The following is an 11,727-nucleotide window of genomic DNA, read 5'->3' on the forward strand; positions in this document are numbered from 1 at the left end:
GTTTCTGTTGCGGTGACTGACAGGTGTCGCAGGTGTGGCGTCAGATGTGTAGTCAGGATACTGAGGGGAATTGGGATGCTAAGGTTTCCCCACAGGGAGGAGCAGGCAAGGCTTGACAGCAGTCTGAGATGCGCTGTCATATTTGTCGATGGGTTTTGGCATCAGAGAGACTTTTTGTTGTTGTTGTTGTGTATGTGTGCACAGCAGTTGGCTGTGCTTTAGATGTGCAGCACATAGGTGGAACATAGGGCAGCGTTGCATTAAGTTTGCGTGACATGCCCAACAACAATCAAGGAAATTTAGCGGCTTTTGTGCATTTGTAATCCTGGAAACAAAAACTGGCTGTAGCCTGTGAAAGAGTTGAGATTTACCTTCCGTCAGGACAACAAACATTAAAGCTGCAACTTTATTTTTTATGTTACAAAAATATGTATTTTACATATTTGTTAAAACTTTCACCACGTCTCCTCAATCTCCTCCCTGAGCTCCTGTTACCAACTGAAGAAATGCACCGCTCCTGGTCAAAAACAGCCAATCAGAGCCAGGAGGAGAGTCTTAATGCTGTCAATCACCCTTGTGAATGAGCTGCCAGATATAAACCATTCATCCACCGTTATCTGTGGCAATGCTAACTAGCTTTAGCATTCATGACAGGCTCAGCAGACAGCAAGGGGGAAAGGGTGGAGCAGCATGATTGGGACAAGGCAGAGGAGCTCAATTTATTTTTCACGGATTATCTGTCGCGACATGGTGGCAGTTTAAACAAATACGTAAAAAAAACATTTTTTCTAAAACTGACACACTGCAGCATTTATAAACATACAGCCAGATCTGCAGTGAAATGGTTTAAAATAAAACATATTGATGTCTTTTAATGGTCCTAAACCCAGTTGAGAATCTTTGGTAAAACTTAAAAATTGAATTTGATCCCATGATCACATTGAGAACAGGCAAACATTTCAGTTTCTCCAATGGGTAATACTGGTTAAGACATAGCTATAAGAGCCATTATTGGAGGCAACAGCATTTTCTCAAGGGACAAACTGAACTGAGTCTGATGGCATTCTTCCTGCAGACCTAAGAGTGACTCGGGCGGCAGCTTTCAGCTTTCCACTGCCCGCCTCTGGATGAAAAAGAGAGAGGAGGAAAAGAGACAGCGCCGTGACTCATTCACATTATCCTCTGAAGTGGAAACCCTTCAAACGTGTCGCACTCGCACATACAGAAACGGGCACTCAGTCGTACACTGGCATGCACATGGCACGTGTGCAACGGGAGCCCGGGAGCCCATTGGGAGTGTGTGATGTGCTTTGAGCAGTGGCTCACTTTGAAACGTCAGATTCCCGCTTAAAAGGAGAAAGTGGGCAAACTCCAACAGGGCAATTAGCCCCGTGTCTCAAAACAAGTTCTCTCCGTTGCCTGGGTGTTCACAATCCCCCGAACAAGGTTAGAAGTAGTTGAACATTTTTAGGCTAATTTCCTGTAAAGAAATCACAAAGCATCTAATGCTGATGTTTAAATGCTACTAGTCCCCTGAGACGGGGGCGCTTGTAGGATCTTATCGAGTGGTACGTACAAAACAACAACTCACCTGAAACCACAAGAGCACAATCACAACCTTTGCACACATAAGTGTGGCGGACAAAACCAGCAGAAACCACACAAATACAGACCACATATAAAAATGGTAGAAATGGAAACTTTGCACCGGATACCTAACGGTGATTTCCTGATCCACACAATATGTCACGTACACAATGCGCCCACAAAAACAGCTGCTCTGATCCACGCAAGGTTCAACATGCACAATGTGACTCACACACACACCTATGCCTGCATAGACTACTTTTTTACACATTACACTGAACAATGTAGTCAGGAAAGCAGATTCCCAGGCTCAGGTTGTGTGTGTGTGTATGTGAGACATCATCATTTCTACTCTTTTTAACAAACGTTTTGACTGGTTAAAATCGGCTTGTTCATTTATAGCCACCCTTACCACATCGTCATGTTAAGCTTACAGAAAGAGCTTCTAGAGCTGCCAAGTAAACAAACGTAATCAATAAAATTTAGATTTACGACGCACAAGTTAACAACCCCACAACAGAAACACACGTACAGGATGTTTTGACAATACAGACCATTTTTATTTTTTCTCATCATAGTGTTGATAGGAAAGGAATAAATAATTAAAAGTCCAATACGTTCCTGTTTGGAAGAACCTCATTTCTATGTCAAACCAAAACCGTTAAGAGGTTTTTACTCTGGTCATTTGGTTGTCTGTCCCGGTGTGTCGGACACAACATAAATTGCCGACCAATCAGTGAGATCAAAGAGGACAATCCTTCTTCTGATAAGGACAGAGCTAGTTCACTGGTGTTGTAGGCTTCATATTGTTGGAACTTGTTGTGCATCCCATTACTTCAGGCATAAAGCAGAAAGAACATACCTACAGTTATACATGGTGGTGGAAGTGTGACAATCTGAGGCTGCCTTTAGTCATAAATGGCTTGTTTAGATTTTCTCTACAAGAAAATCCTCATGAAGAACATCTGCCAATCAGTTCCTGTCCATAGGTTTATTTGTGCTTGAGTTATGCTGTAGGTAAATGATCCACATAACATCAAGTCCAAAACAAAAGAAGAAGAAGTACTTGACCGAAGCCCATTGAGCACTTCCTATCTACATTAGTGATTGTTGTGTTGGCTTGCTGTGGTGAATTTCCTAGTTAGCACTAGCTACAGTTGGGCTAACTATCGCTGAGATCAAGAATTGAAATCGCAGCAAAACTAATTTTCTATGTCACACAAATCTTGGTTGTTTTATAGCGTTGTGAGCATGCAGCCAGTGAACCATGAGATCTCCCGTCTATCTTTATGATTGGACGCTGCACTACACCTGTGCCTCATGTAGACTTCGCCTGCTAAGCTAATCTCCACTGCCAGCCGTGGTCAACTCGGAGCAGGATACGGATATAAACAGATATACAGAGACAGTTAATCGCTCGGATCAAATGCAACAGGTCACGCAGCACAAATCAGCGGCTCGTTTGTGTTTGTGACATGCAGAGATTTAACTATGTCAGGTAATGCAGCTTGGAAGAATACATTAAGTCTGGGTTTGATGAGGTTATGTTTGAACCTATTGGATTATTTCAGTGGTGTTTATTTTTTATTTTTTGTGCTTTATTTTTAGATTTAGCATCACTTTTACTGTCACAAAGAAGACTTGTAGTCCTAAATGTAGCATAAATGCTGTTTTTACTTAGTTTTAGAAATCAAACTGCTTTTGCTTTACAACAAATGCATTGTCAGAATAGCTAAAATGTAACTGTAACCAATGACAACGGAGGTGAAGCGAGATATGAATCCACTGTATTAAAATTATACGATATTTCTTATTCCTGTACAGAACTGTTGGTGTTGTGTTATTCCTTAATGCAGACAACATTTTCACACAGTTATTGGGCACAGAGATGGATTACATCAGCCCAAACAAACTTTGTTTTTCATCCATTTCCTCTCTGTGTCTCCACAGAAACCTGCTGGACATGGACACCTTCTCCAAATCAGACCCAAGTAAGAAACATGATGTCCAAACATCCATCAGACTCAAAACTCTTTAGACGGTCATGTGGAAAAGACAACACTGTTATTTTCTGGATAGAGGTTTTTATCACATATTAAAATAAGACTCAGGAAATTAGTTAAAATGGACAGTAATGAATTTAGAATGATTGCTAAATTAATGGATCAAATTTATTGTTGAACAAAACAATATCCCTTTTAAAAGAAAAAAAAAGAAACAAAAGAAAACAAACAAAATGACTAAAAATGAAACCCCACGCCAGAAACGCCCACTCACAATACTATCGTGAAATCTTCATTAAAATGAAACTGTCTTGTCTGGGCAAAACTTTGCTTTTGTCATTTTCTAGAGAAAAGCAAATTTGGTTTAGAAAAATCTTACATTTTTCTTTTTATCAACATTCTTAAACAAGAAAGTCTAATAATAATGCTTAACAGGTGGATTGTTTTTGTTTTTTTGAAATGGATCATTTTTATCTTTGATTTTCTGCATGACATCTTAATGAGTACAAGCTTTTAAAAAAAAAAAAAAAGCCTGTGATTTTCTCTGGGATCAGTGAATTGACTGAAACGATCATTTGAAAATCCACCTCTGTTGAGTTGGAGCTTTGAATTTGACCACAAATTAAATTAAATTGGCCATTATAGCTACACTCCACTGACTAAATTGGCTATTAAGTAATTTCCAGTTTAGGTGGAACTGGTACTGTAACTGTAAATGACAGAGTAATGCATTTAACTTTATTAAGTAGCCCTACTTTATCATTAAAGTTGGACTTGGCCAGGATATTTCATACTCTTCCTGTCATTTCCATTTCGCGTTTGTGTCCAACAGTCTAAGACCACACCAGAAAAAAAGTTATTGCATGATGAACAAGTTGTCAGCACATTTCCAAGAGAACGCGATGGAAGGAGTGAATCACTGTGGCGATGATGATGATGATGACAGTGATGAGACGAGTGCCGGGATGACGGTGATTGTATGAGGGAGTAGTAGAGGACAGGCTTTAACTATATGTTCAGGTAGTTCTTGTGATCTTGTGATTCCTCTGAGCAATACTTTAATCCCTTAATTTGAACCTGACTGATGTAGGAAGGAGCCAGAAGGCGAAGAAGCGAAGGGAAAGTATTAAAGTTGGCAGAAATGCATAGATAACCGGGGTATGTGACCTGGTAATAAAAAATATCAGCGATACAAATCAAACGGCTCCAGCTTTCTGATGAAATTTTAAAAAAAAAAGTCTAAGTTTTTCAAATCCATGGAACATGTTCTGCTTCAGTAATCCAGTGTTATTATTCTATAATTAGCTACACATCCTGTAAATATAGATGTTTGCATTGACTGATAACGTTGGACGTTTGTCTTCTTTACAGTTTGTGTTCTCTACACGCAAGGCATGGGCAACAAGGAATGGAGAGAGGTCAGTACCTTTCTTCATAGCAACACCACGGCATCTTCTTTGTTTTGGTTTTCAAGGCCATGAATATGTCAATACGACAATAAAGTTTCGTCTTTCATATAGAATAAATTGGCAAAGGAGGGCTTCCTATTAGCAAGGAGAAATAAATGGAGTACACGTTTTTAGCAGCAGCTGAAGCTCCGTTGCTGACTTTGTCCGGGAAAGAGACGCAGCTAAACACTCAGAGCTCTTTATGTGATGAAGAAAAACTGAGACGTCATATAGTACTTTCCATGAGAAAGAAAAAAACTGAGAACACAGAGCTGATGGAACCAATTGTTCCCGTTTTTCCCTGATGGTGGCAAGACATTTTGGGAAGACACCTGTGTGAACAATCAGTCAGCTTGATTCTCCGTGATTAAAAAAAACAAAAAAAACAGACCGTTTCCCGGTCTACAGTAGGTATTTTCCTCATCATAGCTACTCTATAAAACCTGAACTGTCCCTTTAAGACGTGAACAGTTGGGGGTGGGAGAGAGGGAAACATTAAATGTCATTAAAATATCATATTGAAATGCAAACGTTACTCTTTTTAGCCGCACGGGTCACATTAGTCAAGGCTCTTCTAATGTGCTTAAGCTCTTATTTACTTTAGGCTACGCATGCTCTCATTAGACAAACACTTATCACTTAAACTGATTAAAAGCAACGTGCATTCATATTTAACTAGAAATAGCACATCAGGTCAATGTATTCACCAGCCTAATTTGTCTCTCTGTTGGCGTCACATTTGCATTAATTTTTATTTACCGTCTAAGCTGATATCTGTGAAAACGACAGATGGTCACTTGTCAGCGAACCAACCAGAGACACAGGTGGAGGACTTATTTTAGGTTTTAATGAAAGTCCTAATTATGCCTGTCATTGCTCTTTTTAATTGATAAACACCGTCGACAGCATCTTTGAGAGCATGTTTTCTGAACTGCAGTCACCAGAGAGGTTTTTTTTTTTTTTTTTCTCCACATGAATATTCACGAATGTAAATGAGAGTTCAAATTCCCACCGCCCCAATCATTCCCGGTTCTTCAGAATTCCGAGTGCCCCTTCATCTGCTTGCTCTATCAACAGGCGGAGTTAAATGTCAAACACTGACCTGCCTGACCCCCATTGACTGGATGCTTAAGCTGCTCTGCATTCATTACGCCATAGCTGTACATAATCTTCCGTAACCAGCGCCTCCCCTGATGCGTCTCCAGAGAAACAGGCTGCAGGTGACGAGATACTTTACACGAGTCACCGCAACTTCGTGGAGAGCCTGGAAAAGCCGCTTTTATTTGAACGGAGAAATCTCCGAATTGTTGCACGAAGATAAAGTGACATCTTATAGATTCTCTGAAGGCAGGGTGGCGAACGGAAATGGTTGAGAAAAGCAGCGGAGATGAGGAACGTTCGGACCCTTGAGTTTTCTCCCGACTGTTCTCTCAACATCCCTCTCATCTTTGCTCTTAACTTCCAGTTTGGGAGAACGGAGGTGATTGACAACACGCTAAACCCAGACTTCGTGAGGAAATTCATGCTGGACTACTTCTTTGAAGAGCGACAGAATCTCAGATTTGACTTGTGAGTACAACTTCCTGTGTTTGCTTAACTTTTTTATTATTTATTTAATTTTGTCTGGTTTTCTTTGCTTTCTGCAGCGACAAGTAAAAGTTTTTGCTCCCCACATTTTGTCATATTTTAGCCACTTGCAATATATTTTTGTACAATTTTGTGCGATTGGATAAGAAAAATGCGAGTAAATGTTCTGCAAACATCACTTTGAAAGTCTTGCCGCCGATTTTCAGTTGGATTCAGAATCAGGCCCAGACTTTGACTAGGCCATTCCACCACATAACCTTTTGATTGCATCTCTGGCTTTACGTTGGTGACATTTTCCTCCTGTGAGGTGAACTTTTTCTTCCAGTTTGAAGTCTGTCATGTTTCTTCTTGCCCTCCGTGTTGTCCCATCAATTCTGACTGAGATCTGATTTGAGATTTCTTTTGTTAAAATTGGAGACATTGTGTTTTACTTCTTGATCTGTCAAAGAAGAAATGTATAAATGCCTCTCAGACCAGGAACTACAGCCTCTTAAAATGCCTTCATTTGCTCTGAAGCTGAATTGGAAGTGGGACAGTTGTCGTTTTTAAACCCAAAAGTGAACTAACTGCTTTTAAAGGTCAGGATCAACTGATACAAGTATAAACAAAGCTGCACACCTGCAGAGTGGTTCCGCCCCAGAGTAAAAGGGTCAAGGTTCCTTCAGGGGAGACATTTGTCCCGCTGTCTTACTCAGTGCGACAGACGGTTGACTGATTCTTCTCTAATGGCACAACTTCCATGTTCACAATAGAATCTTTAGGCATCCACGGCAGCAGGAATTGTGCAAACCTTATCTGACCAAAAAAACAAAGCCACCACAGCAGTACAACAATGATGTTTGTGTCAGGTTTGACAGGGGGATTTCCTATTAGAGGCTGCCGTTGTAGACGTTTTACCACTGAAAGCTCACACACACTGAGGCAAACAGCATCATGTTTTCAGGAGTCTGATCTACATCCTTTCCCTATTTTGACCGTTGGATGCTCAAGAAACATCCTAAATGTTCACCAAAGCTCCACTCATGATGTCTCTACTGTCACGCTCTGTTTTTAGGCAGTTCCAGACAGGACGAATTGAATTATTTACATACAAATCACTGCTGTGCATGTTGAGCACATTCGGTTCAAATCAGACCTGTCCTTCCTGGATGCTTAACGTATTGTGAGTAGCTTGAGTTTAGGTGTAGTTTGAAAATAAAGTGCGCCCCTTTTCAATCGTGAAGCAGAGAGAATACCTAAAAGGAAAAACAACTACTACACTATATAAATAAAATTACCTTACCTACCTTACCTACACCTCCTCAGTATATAATCGTAAAAGTTATTTATTAACAGCAACAACTTCAGTCTGTCATGATGTTGTTGATGAATTTTGGTTTGGTGACCTATAAGAATTCAGTTGATTGAGGTTTCCAGACATCCATGAATATTTTTCCAGCCTTTCTGTTGTACAATTCCTGGTGTCTTCGAGGTTACCGTCCTGCTGCATTGACTCGGATCCAGTACATTTCTACTGGTTGGCAAACGGCCTTCCACTTGACTTTATATAGATTGCACTTCGACTATGAAACCTGTCTTTCTCGTCATTCCACAGATGTCATCAGTGTGAATCTACGTCATTTCCTTGTACTTCAGATTTACTGACTAGACCTTTTTGGTTGCACGAGGTGCAAACGTAGGAATCTGACATTTCGTTGGTCTTCCTTCGCATACCGATGGGGTTTTAAAGGTTTTCAACCTGCCAGCAGCGTCTCTAGGTGATGCCGTTTCTCGTTAATTACATGCAAATTACAGTTTCTCTTTTAAAATGAAAAGATTAATTAGATTATCTGTAAACCACAGAGGAGCGGCAACAGTTTTCACCATCATTGTGAAAGTTAGGCCGCGACGGCGAGGAGAGGCTGGGTCTAAGATGGTAGTAAGAAAAAAAAAAAAAAGGGAAGAAAATAAAATAAAACGCTTTGGGGGGAAAAATAGTTTGCGTGGGTGGAATGTTGTGAGAGAACGAAATATGACGAGCATCTGTGGAATGTCGGGTTCACACCTGGATCCTGGCAGCTCTGTAAGAGGTGACTGGACCATTTCCAATCACAACACTTAAAATATCCTGAGCCTTTTTGCTCAGGTGCTCGGCCAGACCAATGCAGGATCCCCACCTTGGCATTTCCACCGAGTCGCTCAGTCACGCTTCGTGCTCACATGTGCAGGAGATGTGTCACCCGGTCACATGCTGGACAGACTCATTCCAAGACGAAACCAAAAGTGATGTGTGCCTCTTGCGCTTCTCTCCCCACATGCGGTGCGGCCCAAGCCACAGTGTGGGTATTTGCGTGCCGGTTGTGTGCGGCCGTAGCAGGTAGCCATAACAACCGGGGGTTCGGGGGATGGTGGCTGGAGGTGTAGGGAATGACGGTTTTCCTTCTGGGGGAAAAAAAAGAGAAGCATTTAACCTTTCATATCGAATATGCTCCGGTGGACCACAACGAGTCACCAGTTAGTCTATTTACACACAGAAGAAGCACACGCTGCTACTACTTGCATTGTTGTGCATGAAAAAAAACAAAACAAAACATGGAGCTTGTCATGATATCCTCTCTCCAGAGAATCTAGTTTAGATTTGCTAGTAAGATCACACCAGTTTCCCTCAGAGTGATGTGCTCTGTCACAATGACAAATTTTGCAGGATTGTCCAGCAAAATATTGTAGTTTTCAGACCATTTTCAAGTAAATATAACAATGGGATAATAACGCAAGTTCGCCCTCTCAAACTTTAATTTTGCAAAGAACACTTAACACTGTAAGATATTTTAAATTTCCAAACCAAATATAATCAGGTTTTCTCGCATTACCACCTCAAACACATTTTTATTAGTATTGTTATATATTATGTGGAAAAAACCCAAAACATTTGTGGGTTTTGATAGTTTTTGCAAAGAAATGTATGTGAAGTTTTTTGGGGAATTGTAGTTTTACTGCATATTTCTTTTTATTAAAAGCAAATTAATCTTTTCCACAGTTGCCATGTGCACTCTCAGGATGAGGCATTGTTGCAGTTTCATTTAATTGAACTGGAATCTTGCTGTGCAGTGGTACTAATCTCATTATATATTGTTAAAGTGTTTAATAAATTGGGACTATGAAAATGAATCAAACTCAACTTGCTGGGCTTTCTTTCTATCTTTGAATGAATATATTTTCACCCGGTCGGCTGATTTAAAGAGCTGGTAATTATTAAAGCAGCATTCCAAATACAGTCATCTGAATATGAAGCGTCTCAGCTAAACTACACTTGAGAATCCTGACTGACAGACTCTCTTTAGAGGAGAACCTGACGGGCATGACGATCAGACACCTGAGGGATTAGAAAAATGGCTTTGAAGACAAGTCATAAGTTTCGAAATGCAAAGAACTGATTGTCATGTGATGGGAAAGGAACAGAGCGAATGGAAAATCAAGAAGATGAGCAAGTTGGTGCGGGCCCTATTAAAGCTCAATTTGGCTCCACAGCTAAGCCTGTAACAATAAGCAATAAATTAATCGCATGCTAAATTAAAAAGGGATTGATAAACTCCATGTGGGAGAGATGCCCCGCTTTACTATTGTTGAAAAGCCGGTGTTCTGAAAAATGCTGCAAACTAGCTGCCACTTTTGACCTGTTTTTCCTGTCAAACGCGAGTCATTAGTATTTTTTTTTTATTTTTATTTTTTTTTTGAAAAGCAGTTTTGGATACATAGACTTCATGATCCATTTCAATTATTGTTATTTTGTTTACTTATTTTGGGTATATAAAATGTTTTCCAGTTCCGGTGTCAAATGTTCTCTAGTTCTACATTTTTCAGAGGATGTACTTTGACATAATTAGTGTAGTAGCTGAAAATGGGCTCAAAATGTCATTATTATTGCTTATTGCATTAATTTCTGGGACAATTTGTTGTCCAGTAAAATGTGTTGCTGTGACTGACCTACCAACAACAAATGAGCTTCGTCCCGTTGCAGTGACACAGTTAGTTGGGTTAATGTTTGTCTGAACGGAGTTGATCATCTTCTAACCAAAGTTAGCTTTTTGTTGCTGTGAGAGAATAGGTCATGATAAGCATTCTCAGTGTGTGAAAAACAGGCTTTTATGTGACTGTGTGTGTGTGTGTGTGTGTGTGTGTGTGTGTGTGTGTGTGTGTGTGTGTGTGTGTGTGTGTGTGTGTTCACATGGGGCTCCTGTTTTGTTCGGTTTTCATCAGCAGCTGTATAAAGCTGCCACTGTCGGCCCGTCGAGGGCATCGTCGTCTGAGACGATGGCAGGTGAAAGATGGGCCCTGACAATGAGGCGAAAAGTGAAAACAAAGCGAAAAGTGACGATGGAGATCACTTTTCACTGATTTATTATGCAAAACTTTATGTCTTTACTTCTTAAATACACACTATGATGAAATGAAACGAAGCCTTTTTAGTAATATTGATATCCTCTGGGGGGGGTTTTCTCCCAAAAAATTTTTGTTACAGTTGCTGACATTTTTGTTAAAAAAAATTAGCGAAGTCATCTCACAAAGGTAGTTTTCATTAGTATTCATTCCCTTTTTGTCAATACTTTGTGGAAATAACTTAAAACTAAAAATATTGTTTTCTTAAATAAGAGGCCAAATATTTATTACCTTTTGGATCATAAAAGGCAGACTAGTGGTTTACATGGTCATTTTAACCAGCTCATCAACTTTATAATTGACGTTTCTGATCTGCTACTTGGTCTTCATGAGTTTTTGTTCACTTATGCCCTCTAACAAGTGAACAAAAACTCATGATTGCAGTAGGCTTTACTCAGTGTGATCTCAAATTTCAGATTTTTGTTTACAAAAAGTTTGGACAATGAACGAATCCCTACCCTCTCGTAATGCATTGAACTTGGTGGTTACAGTGGGTCAAAAGGTGAAAAAGCTTAAAACCTTTGCCCCGTACGGTAAACCCACTTATGGGAAAGCTACTTACGAATACAAAAGGCTTTAATAAATAAAACGCAAGGGCACTGCGCAAACTCCAGTTGACTGAGAGAACAAGGCAAGAAGCAAGACAGTAATTTAGAAAATCTGGCAATGAACCAAGAGGAAGAAAA

General features: G+C 40.0%; 1 protein-coding gene across 1 annotated transcript in view; it reads left to right on the forward strand.

Moving 5' to 3' along the window:
- Positions 1–9,052, forward strand: part of LOC106934958 (copine-8) — a 37,398-nt gene extending 28,346 nt beyond the window's left edge. Inside the window, exons 2-4 of the mRNA XM_015015144.1 lie at positions 3,538–3,578; positions 4,962–5,008; positions 6,504–9,052. Of these exons, the coding sequence (XP_014870630.1) occupies positions 3,538–3,578; positions 4,962–5,008; positions 6,504–6,611 (196 nt within the window). The 3' untranslated portion in view covers positions 6,612–9,052. The remainder of the gene's footprint in view (positions 1–3,537; positions 3,579–4,961; positions 5,009–6,503) is intronic.
- The last annotated feature ends 2,675 nt before the right edge of the window (positions 9,053–11,727 follow it).

This window comes from Poecilia latipinna, unplaced genomic scaffold (assembly GCF_001443285.1).
Source record: "Poecilia latipinna isolate Pla-1442-1.1 unplaced genomic scaffold, P_latipinna-1.0 Scaffold1887, whole genome shotgun sequence".
Classification (NCBI taxonomy): domain Eukaryota; kingdom Metazoa; phylum Chordata; class Actinopteri; order Cyprinodontiformes; family Poeciliidae; genus Poecilia; species Poecilia latipinna.